General features: G+C 40.3%; 1 protein-coding gene across 8 annotated transcripts; it reads right to left on the reverse strand.

Moving 5' to 3' along the window:
• Positions 1-54: 54 nt before the first annotated feature.
• Positions 55-20,698, reverse strand: LOC107273936. Of its 8 annotated transcripts, XM_015752599.2 has the most exons (4): positions 20,056-20,698; positions 9,446-10,435; positions 9,114-9,265; positions 55-4,173 (listed from the first exon to the last, which is right to left on the reverse strand). In XM_015752599.2, the coding sequence occupies exon 4, from the start codon at positions 4,136-4,138 to the stop codon at positions 1,787-1,789; it is 2,352 nt and encodes a 783-aa protein (XP_015608085.1). In that variant the 5' UTR covers positions 4,139-4,173; positions 9,114-9,265; positions 9,446-10,435; positions 20,056-20,698; the 3' UTR covers positions 55-1,786. The 8 variants fall into 8 exon arrangements, 7 of the variants coding, with proteins under 7 accessions (XP_015608085.1, XP_015608086.1, XP_015608083.1 ...); XM_015752600.2 differs by lacking the exons at positions 9,114-9,265; positions 9,446-10,435; XM_015752597.2 differs by lacking the exons at positions 9,114-9,265; positions 9,446-10,435 and having other exon boundaries at positions 19,517-20,697.
• Positions 20,699-21,710: the final 1,012 nt, after the last annotated feature.

Consider the following 21,710-nt stretch of genomic DNA (forward strand, 5'->3'; position numbering starts at 1 on the left):
ATGTATCTTATTATTCTAAAAAGATTAGGGTATAAAAATAAAAACATCATAATATTTGGCATAGTAATGTCATCGGTACAATTCTTTAATATTGTTTCCTCGCTTTCATCTTTCCATTTGTGATCAAATCAAATGATCATACGGAACACGACATACGTAATATACATCAATATATTTTAGCTATAAATAATACAATAACGTTTAATACAGTTACAATTAATACATCATCATTACATTAAGTGTTAACGTTTGGATTTTTATTATGCTCTATATACAACATTCTTTGATAAAACTAATATGTACATTCAATTGATATAATTAATAACATAGTATGTGACACGTTACACAGTACGTTAGAACAGATAATAAATAGACAATACAATTACTGGCCGCATTATTGGAAATCGAATAGTTTGCTCTAAAAAAAAAGAAAAAACAAAATATTGAGAAAAACCACCAAAGTACTTGCACCATATTCGATGTCACGATAAAACCGACAAGTTAAAACATTTCCATTTCTTAATGAATGATTTTTTTTTCTTTTCCAATTTTCGATTCTTCTTCTACACGTACCATTCATTCACTCATAGCTCTCTGAATGGCCATCACGATTATTAATAGACTACGAAAATGATCAAGACTACCGATGACCAAATCGAGTCAATTTTATTTTCCAAATAACCGAAGCAGGTTTTGATAAATTGACTAATTTTTGTTTAAATTGCATACGTTAATCATACATATATAGGACACGTGCGTTAATTGTAAAATACACACAGTACACGATACAGAGCTTTCCATTAAGTTGAAATGATATTACGATTCATATTCCTTTGACAAAGAGGGCACAATTGTTTATTTATCTGTTTGTTTGTTTGTTCATACGCTTCGTGTAATATGATACAATATTCTGACACTTCGACAATGGTATTTGGCTGATGAAGCGTTGCGATTTCTTTTTAACTGTTTTACACAAAGAAATCAGACATGAAACACACTCATCTATCTTCTTGTCTTTTCGGGATTCCTCTGGGAAAGCATTCCGGTTTACAATTATAAATAAAATAATACACTACGATCAGTCTGTTTTGGTAAAGCCTTGTCGCGCTTGCGCTTAGGGACTCCTACAAGTTTCACGGGTTGGCTTTTGTATATTATATATCTATATTATATATAGTCATAATGCCTATATATTTATGTAGTCACAATGTGCATCAGGATTGTCCTTGCGTCACGTACCGGAAGAATCATAGAACTAGAAGAATCTGCTTTCTTCGTTTATTTCAACTGTTTTTGTATTGCACGATATAGATGGCGATGAGGTGAAAAGTATTTAAAAAATTCAAATTCATAATCTCATATTATTTGCCGTCGTTTTTAATCTCTCCATTCGTGTTGACCGTGTTTTATAATCTCATTTTTCATTTATTCAGCTCCTGACAATTCAATTCTTTATTGACCACTCGAAAAAAGTATTGCACAAGTTTCTGGGCTGCTTTCATTCTGCTTTCTCTCTGGTGTGACGTCGAGGAGTTTTCACCGTCGCGACACCCCGGTACGCCATTATTCGCCCGACGACGAAATCGCACTATAAAATATTAATAATACGCTACGATCAGTCTGTTTTTGGTAAAGCCCTACACGTCCGATTGGTCGTACCCTGAGCCAACCCGGAAGTCCCTGAACGCATCTATTTGGCACCGTTCCGAAATTCACTAAGGAGGATCCACCTCAGGACGATGAAGGATTCTCAGCTCATTAGGCTACCACGCATTCACCAGGAGTCTTAGCCTACGACCGGACCACGTGATTTCTGGGTAAGGACCCTGTTCACGTCTTGCGTCGACATCTCCTTGTAGAAGTTTGTCCTGTGCGGCAGAGCTTGGGAGTAACGCATCTGATGACTTCTTATTGTCTCACCGTAGGAACCGGAAGCTGGACTTGGAGACGGATATAAACTGGGATCCCTCAGGAGTGGCATCCTGGCCCAGAATCTTAAGAGCATAGGACTCGGCTTCTGCCTTTGATTTGGATACTGCGATGGATGTTGTATATTCTGTTGGCGATCCGCTCGCCAACCTGATGGTAACCACCAGTAGGATTGTTTCTGGTGAATTGGTACACTGCTCTTTGTGCTCGTAGATGATTGTGAGAAGTCCTCTAAGTGAGGCGATCTGTTTTTATAATCCTGAGCATGAATGCTGTTCGCTTCTTCTGATGGGAACCTTACATAACCGGATGTCCTTACCGGTTGTGGTTGAGGTTCTTCGTAATTAGGAAATCTGATGTAATCCTGGTTAGGTCTATATCCTCCAGGATTGGGCCTGAAGCCATAGTTATCATTAACGTTAGGTCTGCTGAAATGATTAGGTTCCTTAACCTCAGGGAAAGCCAGGCTCTCGCGATTGTACGAAGCTTGTTCGTCAATTGTGTGAATCTCTGGTGCTGAATCCCCATCAGGGTAAGGATCCTGAGGACGGGAATCGTACAAGAGCGCTTCTGATTGTCCTGGAGAGCCGGAGTAGTAAGATCCTGTGTTTTGGATCCTTGAAGGAGGATTTAGTTTCTGCTGCTCTGCGCGTTTTTTATCATGGATATTAGGATACACTGTGCCACGAGATTCCTGAGGTGATAACACGACTTCAGGCTCAGATATTAAATCCTTCTCTGCTTCCAGGAGTTCCCGGAAGTCGTCGCAGTCTCCAAAATCGCAGGTTCTGTTCCTGCTGGATGTCCTAGATGAATTGGTGTTCATACCCAACAACGTAGTTTCAACAATGAAGTCTCCCTTGATACTGACTTCGCTGGATACGTTACTACTGATCTCATCACGTTCTGAAGCCGACGGTTCATTTCCACGTTGAGGCTGTGTCAGATTCCTGAGGACAAGTTTCTCAGGAGCAGCAGTATCTGGAAGATTCTTCCTCGTGCCAGTCTCCTCTGATTTCTGATACATCTGTTGATCCAAGGGAATTGCCATACCGGCTTCACCATGCTTCAGAATCTCATCGTCCACTTCCGTGGAGTCTTCTTCAGGTACATCCGTCGAGTCCAAAACGTCTTTTTCCTCGTCATCGTAGATATCCAGCGTGTGGTTCCCGGATACGGAAGGCAGGTGTACCAAGGCGTCAGGTACAGTCACGGATATGATTTCTTTGCCGCTGGAATTAACTGTCACGTTTTCTGTCTTGACGAAAATATGTCCAGAGGTCCCATCGTGAACCACGTGAAGATCATTTACGTTGGGCGTGGAGACAGTAAGCGGCAGCTTGGTCGGCGACAGAACTAGCATCAAGGTCGGTAAAGGAACGTCTGTCGAGTTCATTGAACTCTCATCCTTACTGATCTCGGTACGATTGGTATGAAGTTGCGTGTCTGAACGTATTTTATAGTCCATAACGTCAGTGAAGGTCTCGTTGGCGTCGTCTACGAAGTCAGCGACAGGAACCACGATATCAGTCGTCGTAGGACCAGCAGCATCTTTTTCAGAGGAGCCAAGAAAAAACGTCTCCTCCTTCTGATGTTTAGTTTCATTACCAACCTCATAAACTGTTACTAAGGCTTCCTTCTTGTCCTCAGGTTGCTCCTCGACCGGCATCTTCGCAGGCTCCTCAGCATCGTCTCCATCAGTTTTGCCCTCCTGAGAACCACCAGGGAGTAACGGAATGTTCAGCTGAAGTGGTCCAGTGACTGCCGACGATTGCGGCTTCTCATTGGCAGTATTACTACTGGAATACATGGCATTCAGCTTTTGCACCAGGACATCGATGTATGTCCGTCGCGTGATATCGTTCACGCAACGTCCCATATTATCAGCACCGTAACCTTCGGCACAAGCAGGTAGAGCTGGTGCTATGAAGACACTCTTAGGCGTTATCCGTCGAAGAATACTCGAGGAGTCGATGCCAGAGTGGGCACCGGTCTCAGTATTGACGAGGAGCCAGGCTTGCCATGCAAGTTCACTTGGTGAACCGACTTCCTGGTCTGGTGATCGTCTCGGCGACGACGTACTTGATACACTCGTCGGCGCCGATCTGCAGACTCCCACCAGGAACAGCAAGAGGACCATCCGGATCATCATCTTTGCTTCTTTTTCCTCTTCTGTAATGACAAAGAAGCTCCCGGTACTCCTGCTCATCAACTACTTCTTGGACATCGGCGCATCGGTACGATCTGGAACAAAAAATAAAATTTTCCGCGTTACTTATCATAATTTTCAGTAACTAAAAACATTATAGAATCTTTATCTTAAACACAGACCATCCATTAGCTATAAAACTTTCTGTATGCACTGTACTGTCTCTACTCTATCTGTCGATTCGCTATAGAATTCTAGAAGCTTTATCTTAATGTTCGTGTTAGTGTTTATACAGTATATCAGGAAATCTTACAGTAGCGAATAGCCAAGTTATCACTTATCAATCCTATATACAGAACAGCAATAAGTTCCTGCAAATAAGTGTAGATCCACATAACTAAGAGCGACAAATCTTGCGGATTCGACGCCCGCAAACCGGCACCGTGTAAAACTTCAATATTGACTGTTGTAAAATGTTAAACATCCAAGCGCAATTCCGCCTATCGTTCATGGCTGTGTTCATAACAGTGCTCCGCAGCGTACAGAATGTAAAGGCGGCCCAGAAATATTTTGAACGTGAAACACCGATAATCGTTATCGGCCAGTTTTGCGCAGTGCTTCCACATTGGGTTGCCACGATAATTCCATTGTACATACATACATACATAGTAGGTGCCAATATATATAATGTAGGTAGCTTAAGGACATTTTAGATTACCAGAAAGATTTAAAGACATACATATACATATATAGAGAATAAGCCCCGATGGGTCAGGGATACCTGGGACCTTATTCTTAGCACACGTGCGGAATCCTGACCGATTGTACCACTACAGGATCCTTGAATTCCTCTGCGAGCAGTCTGAGTGGTTGGATCTTTACGAGCACGGGAGTGACGGCTCCGCTAGTCCAGAGGGCATTATAAATATTTATGAAAGTGAAATAAGGAGGGCCAGGATAAATAAAAGATAAAAATAAATAAGTATCGTCCAATGCGTGAAGATTAGAGGCATCGGTACTGCCCTGGGTCGAATTCTCTATGGTCCAAAAGTTCTCGTAGTAATATATATGAGATAAACAAAAAAATTAAGAAAAAAGGGAATCCAAACGACCCTGACTCTTTATTTCGGTCCTCGACTCCCACTAGCCATAAGACTACACCATGGGGATCCTCTGTACCGTTGGTCAAGCCTTTAATATCCCAATCACATTATACACTCTCGTTTATATTCATGCTAAAGTGTCTTTTGAGTGAAGCACGAGCAGCCATTACGTCCACCTTAGGACTACTGCATTCAAAAAGCATAACTATATGTATATTAGCGTTTATATTTAAGATATTTCTTTAATAGCCACCCGGTATATAACGTGCTCATTAACAAACGATAGAAATAAGCTGGCTACCCCGTTTACATTGTCGCCACTTACATTAATCGTCATTTCCCTTTGTAAACCACCCTGTATACAGGGTGATTTTTTTTAATCGCTTCAGGCTGATATCTCGTGAATTAAGCAACATACGAAAAATACATCTTATGTGAAACTTTCTTGATTTTGAGGGGGAAAGAAGATGGTATAGTCAGATTTATCGTAGGTGGAGCCGTCAAGGTTAGACGAAGGTCAACTTTGATTTTTTAAATAGAACGGTGCACTTTTTTTCACAAATCCTGAAAGAGCATAAAATTTTGCATAAAAAACATTAGAGGTACTTATGGCCTACAACCAACTGATAATGAGATGAGAGCTGGGCAAGTTAGATAAAAAAAAGCATCGGCCGGATGCCGGTATTGGAGCAGCACGCATGTTTCAACGTACTTGAACGCAATTCTCAATTTGTAGTACCTGATTGAAAGGATCAAAACTGTTCAAACTATTCTTTTACTTCGAGTTGCCAAAGTCTGGTCAAGATTATCAACTTTGCTTGATAATGATGCTTCTTTTTATCTAACTTGCCCAGCTCTTATCTCATTACCATTTGGTTGTAGGCCATAAGTACCTCTAATGTTTTTTATGTAAAATTGGATGCTCTTTCAGGATTTGTGAAAAAAAGTGCGCCGTTCTATTTAAAAAATCAAAGTTGACCTTCACCCAACCTTGGCGGCTCCACCTACGATAAATCTGACTGTACCATCTTCTTTCCCCCTCAAAATCAAGAAAGTTTCATATAAGACGTATTTTTCGTATGTTGCTTAATTTACGAGATATCAGCCTGAGGCGATTGAAAAAAATCACCCTGTAAAACCATTTATTTATCTCGGCATGGATTTCTTTAATCCCAACGAATTCTACCATCCTTGAATGTCTTTAAAAATCGTTCTGCATCCTTGTTAACGACGCCTAATGTAACATTAGCTAATCTCAATAGTTGTACCTACGCAAACAAGCACCTGTATAATTAATTTTAAGTTAAAAATCTTAGCTCTTTGCGTGTCTACCTAAATCAACGTATATTACACCCATAAAGGCTATCCTAATTAGATTAGCCAATTTTCAAGGCCATTACACTAATTGACGGTAAAAGACTCCGTTAAGGCCAACGTACACTGACCAATTAAAAAGCGACCTGCCCATTGGCCAGAACCAATTCCCGTAACAATGTACTAATGGCGCGTGATTCAAATATTTAAATAATACAAACTGTTCTCCGTATGACGCTAGTCTCCATCTATGAGATTTATTGCGTATCACGTCATTGGGTGACTTGACAATTTTTAATCTAGTAACGTCCCGAAGCTCTTAAATCACTAAGAGAAGGAGAGAGTGAAACTTTCTCTTTGATAAGGGTACTTATTATCGAGTTACGTCTGACTAATGGTAAACAACCCCAACAATTTTTGACATAACATTATCTTACTATCATCCTTTGATATGTCTATGCAAATTATTATTGTATACATCCAATACAGAAGATAAGAACCATGCGTATGACTATATGACATAAATGTTTTGCTCAAAACATAAAAGATGGCGATACAGTCGCAAGATATTACAAGCGACGTCTGCGCCGAACTAAGCCTACAAATTATTTTGGTCCTATGAGGAACGACGTCTGACGTCGCGGTGACCAAACTGACCAGCGTCTACACTTTCCTAAGCTTAAAGCGCTTAACGTATTTCATCCACTGTTCTGATGATTCAACCGTGATCTTTCTCTCTGTCTCTCTCTTTCTCATACAAGGTACGCCTTTAAATAACGCCCTCGGTCCAATTAGGATACATATGCCGTTTCTTGAGCATCAAAACCACGGATAATCTCATGTGTTTGGATAGGCATCTCGAGGCGTCCCGACGCCACTGATCCCGTGAGTCCGATAGTAAGTAATTAACGCTCCTTTATTCCCTTGGCCAAGATATAAGACAGGCACTGCAAGGATTTTCGAGGTTAACAAACCCATATAGTCTGAAGGATTGCGAAATCTTTTCACCAGAAATAATTCTACTTATACTTTCATTTACAAATGGTCCATCGTGCATTCTATTAATTCTATTTCGATTTATGAAGCTTATCCTGAAAAATTACTGGAACCATAATGGCGGCCAATGATCATCTCCAAGCGTCGTCTTCACTTTCGACCGCATACCATATGTGCCTATCTATATGTAGTAGATATATGACACTATACTACGTTGTCTGTACAAGATAGACGCCATGAGGACCATTAGAGAAAGGGAATATATATATATACATATATACTACTTATGTAATATATACAGGACTAGCTAGTATAACAAAGTATCAAAGAAGAAGAGTCTAGCCGAGAGACGCTCTAATACGTAGAGTAAAATATGTACATACAGTAAGACGCAATACACGTTTCCTATAGTAGCTAGAAGGATATATCGTGCTTTCGTAAGAATAGCTCCTAAGCGCATTCCACGAGTATTGTAATTGTAGTATTTTCTCAGCTTAATTGTCCGCCATTCTCCTTCGCGGCTGGTCTGCTGCCAGTAACCGACGTGCTCCAGTTATGGGAATTTCCGATTTAGCATGCCCTTATCCTCTCTACGCATACATATACACATATATACAAATACAAATATTATACATCATAGTCGACCATCGTCTGATCTTGCTTATAGTTTATACCAAAAAAGGAGACGTGTCACTTCCGGCACTAAAGAAACGGACCATTTCCCGCACGCTATTCGGTATAAATCCGCAAGTGGCCTGACACATTTCTCCAAGAATCAAGGAACAGCTTTGGATAAAATTCTTAGATTCATGCCGAACAATGGAACGAATGACAAATCATAAATACCATTAGAAATAATAATTACTAAGTACAGTAAGCAATCGTGCCTCTATGCACAGATTCAAAATGGTGCCGCATTACCTGAATTGTATATACAGCTATATACAAGAAGATGGAGCAAGGTTACTATACATAGTACAATATTGCATCCACGGACCAACGACTCCTGCATGACTCTTATTTTCTTATTTTTGATCCTTTTCTTCTTTTGTTACTCTTCTTACTTTCTTTACTCTCTACTCCCCACCTGACGGTCACCGTGCATCGACTGACCTTTGACCTCATGTAGGATATATACCTATATCAAATTCTTGTACCATCAAGCACTGCACTCTGGACTGTTGCACCACGTGAAGATGATTCTAGCATCAGAATTAATTAAAATCAAATGGTACCATCTTCAGGTAGTGCAATGGATGAATATGTATATCCATGTGTATAATAGATATTGTTATCATTACACATGGGGTAGCTAGATTAGACCTATTATCATTACTGAACATATAGGGGCACCAAGGATGAGCACGATTCCTCGTGGGTAGTTTGTTCGTTTGTTCCTCGCGTGCGGCGCTGTGTGACATCATAAGAATACATGAGACACGTGGATGCGTATTTAGTATGTTAGTGCTGTATCTGTACAACTTACTGTACCTGGTTATTATATTCTAATTGTCAGGTTGACAGGACATGTGTAATGTATGTATGATGAGTCCAGAAGATTTTGCGGGGTCAATGAATCTGATCTATTCGTATGTTTTTACTTGGGTACATATGTATCATACGTGTGTGGACGATTCTCCTGGAGATCTCGGCATTTACCCAGTGGTGACCTCGGGTATGTTTCTCCTCCTCCTGCCCACTCCCCTCTGGGAGCACGTTCGTGTTCCTGCGTTGCTCCACGTATAGATTACAGGAATCGTCGGGAGGCAAGAGGCTGCGAAAGGAATGTTGTTATACTTTGGGTAGTGATAACAGGGTTTGATAAGGGCACATTTTAGCGGGTCAAGGATCATGGGAATTTTTTTTAGGTCAGTGACCTTGACTTTTTTTATAGAGACAATATATCTGGAGGTTAATTAATTTTTTATAATATTTTATGCAGCCGGCATGGTACCTGGTGTAAGGTTGAGTCAAACGACTTGGTGGAAATATGCATGTGGCAGCACCTTTAGTATCCACCTTCATGATCGTATTCCTCGAGTAATCCTTCACCTCAATGCTTGATCGATATTCCAATCCCGTGCAGGGGACACAGAGAACTCAAAGGGGTCTTGGTTAACACGCACCATGGGGGCCACAGTCTTTCCGCAGTGGGAATTCCAGAACATGTTTGCAACATGTCTGGCAGTTTTCCAAGGAGGTTGGAGCGTAATAATCCTACCGAAAGTTCGTCTGGGTCGTAAGAATTAAAAGTATTGGCGACGCTCCAAGACGCCCCGCGAAGCTCGCCGCCTTGACAGTCTTGATACTCTTAATCATCGGCACCTGCCCTAAGCCCTGACTAATGAGTCTGGATGACTGGAGTCTTGAAGTCATTTTCTTTTTTATACTGTCATCTTCATTCCTCGTCGCAGTCTTCGTGAATCTTCCACAAGGAGGTTATACCGTGTGGAATCGTTCAGCATTTTTCGTATTTAGTTGTCCTGCATGTTTACCTCGTGAGATTTCTTTCTCTTTCTTTTCCTTTCTTTGTGAAAAAAATATATCACGGAACAAAACACTGGGCGGAAGATTTTCACGACGGAGTTTTCTTGTCACTGGAAGTTTGCGTCTAACGTAGTCTAACGAGATATGTTGAACTGCCGTGAACGTAGCACTCGGGAACGTCGTCTGTAGGTGACTGACGTGAATCTTACTCTAGAATAACGTCCCGACGTTGTGTCAGTCATGCCTTAGGGCACGTTTACTTGTACTGCGAGACAATACAGACAACTCGGAGATAACAGTTTGTTTTGATTTTCCTTGTACGTAACTGTGCTTTCCACTGAGGCTTCCACTAAAGTAAATATTCCGTACGTGCTTGGTAGGATAGATCGCCATGTTTTTATGCTGTTTATATGCTTCGTCAATGAACAGCGGAGGATAACGAAATTCACCATACATACTGTAAGACAAATATATTCGTATATTGTTCGAATAGCCGGTAGGTTTTGTTCTCGGAAATAATTTTTCACTTCGTCTTCAATAATGTTTCGCGGAAACGCAAAACGATCCACTCGCGATTTCTTGTTCTCGCGCAGAACCATACGAAATGGATGAAATACGTAGAAGCCAGTAAAATGGGTTCAAAGAGAACGTAAAAGTTCTCTTTGTGTTTATCATGGACAAGATAGAAATGGGTTAGTTTTATGAGAATGTATATTTTCCAATTAAATGAACATTCACGGTTCAGCCACCCGTCGACGTGTGGAAATTCACAGGACCTAAGGATCCGTTGTAAATTTTTTTATTTTTTTTTAAGGGAGGTTCTGATCGTTTCTTTTTACTTTTTTTTTTTTATCTCTGGTCTCTACGTGTCCTCTCCTATGGGGCTGTCCCAAAACATTCGAAGCCGGATTCTAAATCTGTCTACACGTTCTATATTTAGAAGCAAATGTATTTTTCTCAGCGTGGTACTTATGCCGGCACTTCTGATCCTTTTTTTCCTTGGATCTTTATTTCATAGTTTTATCTCCATCGTTCGGGACGCGACGCGACGCGCCTGAGCGACCGGGTGAGATAGATAGACGGCACCACCATTCCTGTTTGGGCCGGAGTGCTGGACTCCCCCTTAAGGCCGTTTCACAAGTGACGAGATCCTTTACTTTGTTCCCTTTCAATAAATATTTCCATAATATACAAAAATGTATTACAAAGAATTTAACGAGACTCTACGCTACGTCGTAAAGTCTGCGAAAAGCATTTCTATGTATGTTGATATTTTTTTTCAGCAAAAAAGATACCATCTTGGTATCCTGGCAACAAAAAAATCCTCGGACAAGGAATAACGTTACAACCTATGTGAATCAGCCTTAACAGTCTTCTCCGTATATCGAACGAAGGGAACACGATCGAAAGTACCTAAACGTGTTATTGGAGGTCGATTTCGATTAAATAAATTCGCTTTCAGCCATTCAATTAGGCGTAACATCATATATCGCTACGACGAAACGACTTATGTAAAGGGAACTTTAGGCGGGCCTTATGAAAAGTAATGAGATGGATGTCGATGCTTGTGTGCGCCTCCATTGCTCTCAACAAAAACATTCTTGCCTGCTGAGCTGTGAATGCGACTGTTCAACAGAAATGAACTTGCGCATCAGTCCTTTATGTGTTTCGTTGGATATAAACAATTACCCAAAAGAATGGAATTGCGATTAAAAATATATCCACCTGATACAGAACAATTACAAATTCGTTTCCTATTATATTTATTGTAATAAAATATTTTAGAAAATGGAATTGCAATATGTAATAGCCATCCTTGTTCCACTTTCTTTTTTGTATCTGCATATTTCACTATTGGCCCAATTAAATTTTTCTCTAGTACATTTATACTCATATCTACAATACTACTTCACTACCAATTCTCTATCTTCAGATCCATCGATGGAAACGGGTTTTTCCTCTCGGGCATTTCTTTCACTTGGTAGCTGCTGCTGCTACATATGAACTAAGGCTGTGACATAAGCTGGATCGTACTAGAGAGCTTGGATACACAGTTCCCGGAGCTCACTGGATCTTACAACAAGTATAAATATATATACCATAGACTGGTACTGGAATTGCAATGTGATCGTAACTGGAATTTATTAAAAATCAATGCAACTCCTTAGACACGCTCTGATAGATACCAACCACGAGTGTCAACACTCGAACGGTGCGTTCTACAGTATTTCTTTTTATATTTTATATTCTTCGTTTCTTCTTTTCATCGTTATTAATATTTCTGGTATACCTTTTACAGCCTTGTGCAGAATATTGAAACTCATCGACTTTACGACATACCGGACAGTTCGTATATCGACGTCAACATACTGTATATAGGATTTGCTCAAACAAATGGACACAACATGTTGGTAACATATGAATTTCATTGTCTTTGTCTTCGACGACGTAACCTCCAAAACTTGCAATTCCACATTTCCCATTGCTACAACAAGAAAACATTTATTCGTCATTCACCATACGAGGTGATGTTTTCATTTAAAAATCACTAGTAACAATTGTATCGAAGAAAATTAATAAGAGTCTCATTTACATATGAGAACTGCGATTTCAGATGCATGCACTTTATATATATATATGTATGCGTGTGTGAAGTAATAATCGCGCAAACGATAGCAGTCACTTCCGGTCTATGTTGCATTTATTCTACAAATGATCATCTAAACATAAGCATCCATCCTTTCTTCGCTCGTCTTTGTGTTCCTATATATATATTTTTTTCATCTAATTTGTTCCATCCATTTATCTTATTACTTTCAATCTTATAGGTTATATTGATCTCACGGTCCAGATACAGCATCACTGGATCTCAGGAACTTTGTTAGAATGTCTGTAATTTATTCAAGTGGATAGTACTACGTGTACTACACTGGAGAGTATCAGTAAGTGAACAGACGATACACGTATATCTATTGTATAATAATCAAAGAGAAGAGACGTCCTTGAGGATTCACAGGACCTCCCAAGGTCTGGTAAAGGGAGTGGAACTCCAGCTCGTAGGAACTTCCGGCTGGCTTTTTTATTCTTGGGTAAGAAAATGCAGTATTAAAAAAAGGGTCGAATTTTTAACTCACTGCATCTCGATCATTCAAGCAGGTGACAACGTGCTGAATCGCGATGAAGAATCGCAGCTGAGAAGTGTGAAGCGTGCCTAAAGGTTAAGCTTGTATTTATGCCTTTTATCACGACGATCGTTTCCTCTCGAGTGACCTTCGACACTCTCAACTGTACTTTTAGACACTTTACGTCATCATTGTATACTGTGTAACGTCTATTGGATTACGTCCGAGCTTTTGTTACGTGAAGAAATATACTCGAGTGCGACAGGATGGAATTCGACATTGAACAAGTTCAATAATTCAATGAGTATTGTATAACATTAAGCAAGATATATACTAACTACAGGAAGCATAAGAGACAAGAAAATAAAAGGTCGAGCAAACAGGGAATGTAGGTGGCTGGTAAGTGAGTGAGAGGATGGAAGTGAAGGTTCACATTTCTAAAAGTAAACGACTCCACAGAGAACCCAGAATCACGTACCTTCCTGTGGCATCTACTTAGTAGCAAATTACAAGATGCATCGGTAATAAAAGGACAGTGTAAAAAAGCAGATAAGAAGATGACCAGTGAAACCCAAGGGAAGTAGGTATCCCTGGTGGAACTGTCATACGATCCACATGCTATAAAGAGATCAGTAAATCTCAACTGTAGAATTTATATGCAGATAACATTTAATCAAATATTAGTTTATGGTTATATTAGAAAAAAGAAAATGAATCGTATCCGCAGGAACGATATGACTCTTAAATCAGTCTAGTTGGATATATCCATAAGTCAGTAAGATATTGATGAGCCATAAATAAGCCATCTGTTTTACTTTGACTAAAAATCACCAAACTGCAACCTAATCTCCTTCATTCCCTATGGAACAACGCACTCGACCACCAACGAAAAGAGGCACGGCTCAAGAATTCATAAATCATTGGATTTGCGCAACGGCACCGTACTGGATGTTATGTGTGTGTATACAGATCTATATATATATGGTCTGCTTAAATGTTCTTGAAGGAGGTCTAAAAAAATGCCAACCGAAATGTTGCAGCGAAGAATTTGAAGAGCAATACGATTTCGATGGATGCCTAACACTCGGCAATGTTTAGGAGGCTTCTGTTTGGTCTCAATGTCGGCTTCTAATCACACAGCGGCCATCAATGATCCCATGCTTCGTAAATATTATTCTCATCGAAAGCACCACCTCCTCTGTCTCCTGCTTCGTCTTCCGCATCTTCTTATTTCCCTGTCGATAATTCCGTAGTAACGTATTGCGCGCCCAACTGTCTGGAAAGTTTTGGCCTGTCGCCAGATCGCACGTGTTAAAAGGGGTCCATATGTACGTCGAGAAATTTGGATTGTGACTGACGAATAATACCTTGGATGCGAATCGTTGGATTGTGGCGAATCTTTTCAAGTGAATTATCCACGCTTAGTTTTTACTTAAGGATCGCGAATAATTGTATAATTTTACTTTGTGACGATGGTCAGAGTTAAATTAGTCATTTGAATTTGCCGCCAAATGCTTCGTTACGCTTTATCAAGAGTTATGATATATCTCGTTAGGTTCTGATCGCTTGCAATGTCTTGCATTGACGATTCTGAGAAAGACCGGATCGATCGTATATTAAATTAAGCCGATTATAGGTTCGAGCGATCTGGTCATTCTTCTGACTAACTGGTTTAGTCGACGAGTTGACCCGATTGTTAACCCGTAACGCGTGAGCTCGTGACAGCTTCTCGTCCTCTATTTATTACTCTACTTCTTATAGCCTTACCGATACTATTACAGCTACTGGTAGTATAATACACGACCAACACTGTCGCTGTTACTATTAACAACTATACCACACTTAGTGACAAACTATGACAGTGCTGTTGTTGCTAATGTAATTCGATGAACAAGAATTTACATGGTTATATACATCTAGCTCGCATCCATGTAGAGTTAATTAAGAAAATTGATTTATTTAAAATCCAGACACGACGGTGGTGTGCTAAATTTAATTTTTAATAATTTAATTGCTCTGGCGTTATCAATTAAGAATTTTATTTATATATTCCAAACTGTCTTGCGGTTTTAAAAAAAATTGTCATTAGTCAAAAGCAGTATACTATGACACGTATTACTGGAGAGTTTATTCTGAGACGTCAAGGTCATGAAAAAGTTTCGAGAACAGTCCTTGACTAGGAGAAATTAGGTGTAATTTAGTATTAGTGAATGTTTTACTCAAACGGCATAAAGATACGTCCTTTAGGATATTTGTAGCTAAGTGCCATCTTCTCAGACACGTGAGTGGCTAATAAGTAAGAATTGTTTTGTTTTTAAGAAATATTATTTCCGTTCCGGAAGTAACGCCGGGGTTTTATATTTCAACCAGGAAGTGAACGAGTACACTAATTGAGAGTGTACATTCGGCTGTGCAACGGTCACTTGATACTTGTACAGGGAGGCCGTCTCACGAGTTGTGAAACAGTGTCAGTGACCGACAGCCTAAGGCCACCAGACCGCCTTGCACAGGCAACTTTAAGCCTTAAGTCACGTTTACACTATAGGTTTTGCATTGCTATTTATTACTTTAAATAAAAAGAAGGGAAGCTGTTCATGCGCGTTACGTCTATTTGAATTCTATTAAGTATCTAAGAGTACATATTACTTTGACCTAAGTACACTGTATCAGTACAGTGCATAATAATAAATTATAAATTTAATATAGAAAAATCGTAATAGGAAGTAGTTCAATTTGCTAGGAATAACCAGTGAAATATCGAGGTTACCATCTAAATATTTTGTGCTCTTATTCAAAAACGTATTCAAACTGACCCAATTTCCCGCCTTCCTTTCATAGATCTCGATTCGCACTTCTTAGTCATTCGCTCGTTTAGAATTGTGTAATTTCAACCTGATGGGGATCGTCTTTGATTCTTTCATCATGGTCGCTACTAGGTAATAGTTTTAGCTTGTCAAATAATTCAAACCGATCGCTTTAACGTAATGGAGTGCTGGACAGTGAGGTTCGATCTTCATGAGAGATCGGCCAGAGAAGAAGAAGGTTTGGCACTGACCCACACAGTCGTTGGCCCACTTAGAATCATTGGTGATGGGTGTAACACACTTTGTAAATGGTATCTCTGAAGACTCATTAAAAAATAAAGGAGAAGTAACGCCCAAGATACGAACATTTCAAAATGGCCATCAAGGACAACATATGCCGAGTATATTTTTATAAAAGCGTGCACTACTAAGTCTCCCGAGTAACGTGTGATTATCAGAATCCTAATAATAAATTATATAAAAAACAACGATCATTGTACACTGTTCTGTCAAGAAATTTGAACATATACATTTGTAATAACAGCTGTTCCACAGTGTCATTCTATAATTTATGGCATCCATTTTAAATTCAACAATTACAGTCTCCCTTCAGAACGAATAATTCAGTCTAATTCTAATCTGTATGACTCATCAAGATCCTGTCATTTACACGAGGTATCACAATTTAACTGCAGCCATTTGTAATACGACCTTTATAAGTCATTTTCAATTATACACTCGTTTTAGGGCCATTTCAAATCGAACATGGCGTCTTGCCACCTGACTTTATGACGTCAACCAAATCTAAACGAACCGGAACTTCGTCGTCGGGATACGTGAGTCTTCGCCACGAACGTGATACTTCCGATCGGACGTTAATTAGCCGAAATAGGAATAGTTCACTATTATACAGGCAAATATAGGTACCTTAATGATTGTATAATATGCACACGAGCCACCTCTGGCGCATTTCCGATCGAACACTAAATCAAAATGTGACAGATGACACCACGAAATATATCTAATGTAACCAAGGAAGGGTATATAGTTAATATATTCCGATACAGCACAACGCGTGGACGTATCTATGCTGTTCTTTGAATACCATATGAAGTAGAAAGGTGCGAGAGAGCCAGACGGGCGGATATCCTGGCATTATGTAATACCTTAGTCAAATACCGACTGGTGGCACAGAAGCCTGTACCTTTATTCTTTCCTGTATCTTTCCCCCGTTCAGCTTACCTTTCACCATTTCACCAGAACCAACTGTAATTACGACCTCTCTAGTCATTAAGAATAAAGAAGTTCGCACCAAGGCGCGAAATAGTTTCTCAATCGATACCTACGCGTTCATAACTAAGCATGTTAAATAGTGTGCATATTGTGTTTTAGTTGTTCGACGAGGAGTGCTCGATAATGGCCCTTTTATAAATGACAAATAAAGTGAGAAAGTGAGGTTAAAGCCACGAGCGCAGCAATAAAAGAATTATGACAAGTGGTATAATCGACGCTGGTCGAACGACCAGCTGTCGTCGAGGCGCCGGGTGATTCTCGACACAGTTTCACGACATGGCGTTGTTCCAGAAGTTCTGTCTCGACGTGAACCTCTTAACGGAGATAGGAAGGCGTGTACACGCGAGTATATAGCGTATAACAGTATATTACCGCGTATATAAAGTGCTATAAAGATACAGTGAAGAAAAGCTAGCGAGACTACCAACCATTGTCTTACAATTATCACGACGCGTCTCTCCTGTAATAAGTCACAGGTGACTTCTTTGGTTAGGTTAGAATGTACCGTAAGAAGAATAACACTGACTTCCTGATTTGCTGTTCTTGCCTCTAACTTACAAGTGTGAAATGATATCAAACACAAGTCTGACACAAAACAATCTTAAATTGACTGGCCAATCAGTTGTACCCATAACCAAAAGTATATACAGAACTGTCGTGTTTACAGGACAAGAATAAATAAAAGATAGGAGTGCAGTGACAGATGCAGACTACTGGAATTCTATGGGGAAACTCATCGATCGTGAAACGTGGAATTTTTAAATGACCAGTTGCAACTCGTCGACCTCTCCCGATGGGCTTTTATTTCAATCTTGATTGACCAATATAAACCCAGCATCAGGGGGACGCCAGAGCATTGCGAGTGGACGGTTAGTCAATTGAATTGCTAGCTAGGTTAGGAGCGTGGTATTAGATTAGAATAATAATGAAGAAAAAATGATTGGACGTGACTCCCGTGAGTAGATCCTTAAAAAATTATGGCGAAGCCTACAACTTTTATTTCTCATAAATTTTGTTTTGTTTACCTCTTGACTCGACTGAAAATCTACTCTCAACGACTCTTCGGCAATGGAATCACGATCGACCCACTTGCACGGATCGGTCGTACTGCTCGGTACTTTCTTTGGCTTCTGACAGACGTGAGATGAATCTTGGACTTTACAGTAATGTGGACAGAGTCCATTTAATTTATCTAGGTTCAATCGTGGCGCACCGATTGAATTCGGTATTCCGATCGGGTCTCGTTAGAAAGTGTTGTTACGGTCAGTGGTGCGATAGGTATCTCAGTGATTGGTATTACCGTGATTATTAAAGGTGGATAAGTGCCAGATACACCCTCATAGATTACAAGAGTTCGTGGTATAACAAGACACCGATAAACATAGAAACATGTAAGAAATCAATTGAGATTTGTATTTCCTGAAACCCGGCCAAGAAGAAAGCCATTGCGCATGCGTGATTGCCATTCTAACCTCAGCATAATCGTAATGGCTGTAACGCACTACGCGATCCTGATAAATTCCACTTTAAGAGGCGCCTTGGCAAAGTCCACCGTTAAACGAACGATCGCAAAACCACATTGATCCCGATCCGTGTCGATCCGCTTCTTCTCGGATCGCGACCTAGCCTCGTTAGCAACATCTCTGGAATCCGAGTGGCCAACTACCGCGTGACATTATTTAACAATCAATGCGATAACAAAAGTGCGACGACACAGTGTGTTATAGCGGGAAAATTTAAATGGACAGCGCATGCGCACTTGTACAATAAAAACAGACTTGAGCCCTAACCTAAAATGAAGAACGGAAAGACTAATACAATAATGTACAGGTCCTTCTGTTTGCTGTTAGGTATATCAAGATTAACGGGACCTTTAAATGGCCCAAACAATTTGGCTACGAAACAGTTTCAAAGTGCCACTAGACAAATTCGCACGGCAAGGATAATAATACGAAGGAACGAGAAAAGTCGCTGAAATCATCAATTGTCATAACTGTGAGCTGCGTGTTTTGACCAGCGGCCGTGAGTCCTGGACACACTTCGACTTTGGCATATTATAACATCGGCCGACCGAAAGTACTCCGATTCGAAAGTAAAGTGGTTCTCATTCTAGACGTTTTAAATACACTTGCACATGTCAATTTATCATCCTTTATATATTACAGTGTAAACCAACAATCGTTAACTTCTCAACGATTAAATTCACGGGATGAATGCTTCGTCTCTATTGTAAAATGCCACGAGGGACAAAGACAAAAACAATGAGAGCAACAAAATAAGAAAAAGATTAAACCAGGGAAAACAACGTAAAACACTCACCAAGAAACTTCTTATCGTAAAGGGAACGGTCCGTGATATCCAATAACGCAATCGGCAGCTGCTTCCTATCACACAAGCGGACCTTCTCCAACACCACTAATTATATTGCAGCAAGTACGTATACACGTATATATATAAAATATACAGAGCGTCCATGGAAATCTTTGCGAAATCGGCCAACCCCCCACCTCCTTCCCGCCAAGATATTAGTAAATAAATGAAGGAAGTACGAAACTGACGAAATAATATCGCCCAAGAAATTCGCTTAGTGAAATATCGCCTTGTCGAGTGCAAAACGCTATTAACAAACTGACATATACATTAATGTATGTCTGTCTTCTTTCCCGTACACAAACTCACTCTTTCTCTCTCTTTCTCTGTCTATATATATCTAAGTTCACGCTGTTCGATCACTTCTCAATGTATATTCACGTGCAACTCATCCTTCACTGATTACGATAGTATAGCATCGTCACGAACACGTTTCAGTGGGAATTCCAGAGAAAAAGAAAACCGATTAACCAAGAACAACAACGCACCATTCAAACCACCCCGTTGAAGTGTCGGCTTCCAGCAGCCGCTGTTGAACGTAATAATTTCACAAATTCAGTCTCTTCATCTTGACACTCGCATTAATCTTTGTCAATGTGAATTGCGATGATTAAAGTGTCTTGTGTGCTTTCGATTATTTAAAAAAAATATATGTTTTATGTTATTCCGACAGTAGACGTCTACGCGCTGTACAGTACTGTACTCGGCCTTTCCGTTCTGCACGGGTGTCGAGTGGCGACTGTCGTTTCTTCCGACTGTCGACTCGGTGCTGGCTGCCTGGCTTGGCTGTCCCTTCCCCATCGGCTTCTCCCGTTCACGAACCACGAGCGCACCACCTCGTACTTAAGCTATTGGTAATGCGGAAACAACCCTGAGAAACTCTTAACAACCCCCTTCATACGTACGGTGATGTGAACGGTGTGTTGGAGCAACTGGTATGGCTGAGGTAGAGGAACCTTTTTTGGGGTCTCTATGCTTATTTCGTGAAACAACCCTTGGTAAAACTTGTGAATGCGACAGTTGATAGGGTTAATAAAGGTCAGTCATATTTAAATGACCTCAAGTTCATTGTCTGCTACTACCTGTAGTACCGGGCCTACCTCTACCGATATTGTTATTCGACAGAGAAATAGGGTGAGATTAAGAGATGACTAATTTATTATGATTTTTCGTGATCCTTACAATTTTTTTTTTAATTACAGAATTACTCATACGGATACGCAATAAATGGATATGATTTATGGGGTTGTTGAGCATTGTGGACTTATTTGAAACTCTCATGGAGGAATCAGCGACGGCTCCGACGAAATTTCAAGCCATACGAAATTAAACTACCCTTGCTAAATGGTACGCTGTGTCGGTTGGATTCACTAGGAGACAAGAGAGAATCCCTTATCGGAGGTTGCGCATGACGAGACAAACTAATTGTGTTATCACTGCACAACAAACGCTATCCAACGTCCCGACCTCCCTCTTCTGCCTCCCCTCCCGAGTTAAGTTCCCTATTGCTATCCTGTCGGAGTGTCTACGTAGTCCTGGTGTAGCCATCCTCGCATAAACAGAATATACTGTAGGATAGACGTTATGCACCGGGTGTCGCTTCGGGCTATCCTCAGGATCTAATCGTATTATCCTATGGAACAAACATTCACCCCATCTTGCCAACCCCCTTTTCCCGCCTGTCATGACAGTGTTGGGGTTGTATATACATATTTGCGATTGCAGACTGTTGTATACAGAGTAAAGTCTACTGAAGGATTAAGGACACGAGACCGTGTGCCCTGGGGCACGTTGCTGAAGCTTAAGGGCTGAAAATAAATAGGGATGCAGCGACACGCTGCGCGACAGTGACTTTATTCTCGAGAATTATATTCCTAAAGTACTTAAATTCGTAATTTGATATATCGCTCTTGTGTCATTCCTTGATAGATGTATAACATTGCACACTGTGTTGGAGATCATATACGTGTATGGCTGTGATCATTTATTATTCTATTAAATTCCTAGATTTCCATCGGGGTTACTTTCACCCTCTATCGCCGACCGGAGCTTAATGGGATATTCATATAGCAAGTTAAGGGATTGCTCTACCCAGGGATTGCTCCAAATTATAATTTAGTCACACGCTCCTGGTTTACGAGAC

Source organism: Cephus cinctus, unplaced genomic scaffold (assembly GCF_000341935.2).
Source record: "Cephus cinctus unplaced genomic scaffold, Ccin1 Ccin1_scaffold1891, whole genome shotgun sequence".
NCBI classification, from domain to species: Eukaryota; Metazoa; Arthropoda; class Insecta; order Hymenoptera; family Cephidae; genus Cephus; species Cephus cinctus.

Coding starts and splice junctions, on each gene's coding strand:
- LOC107273936 (XM_015752600.2), bottom strand. CDS start 4,138: ATGAGCAGGAGTACCGGGAGCTTCTTTGTCATTACAGAAGAGGAAAAA.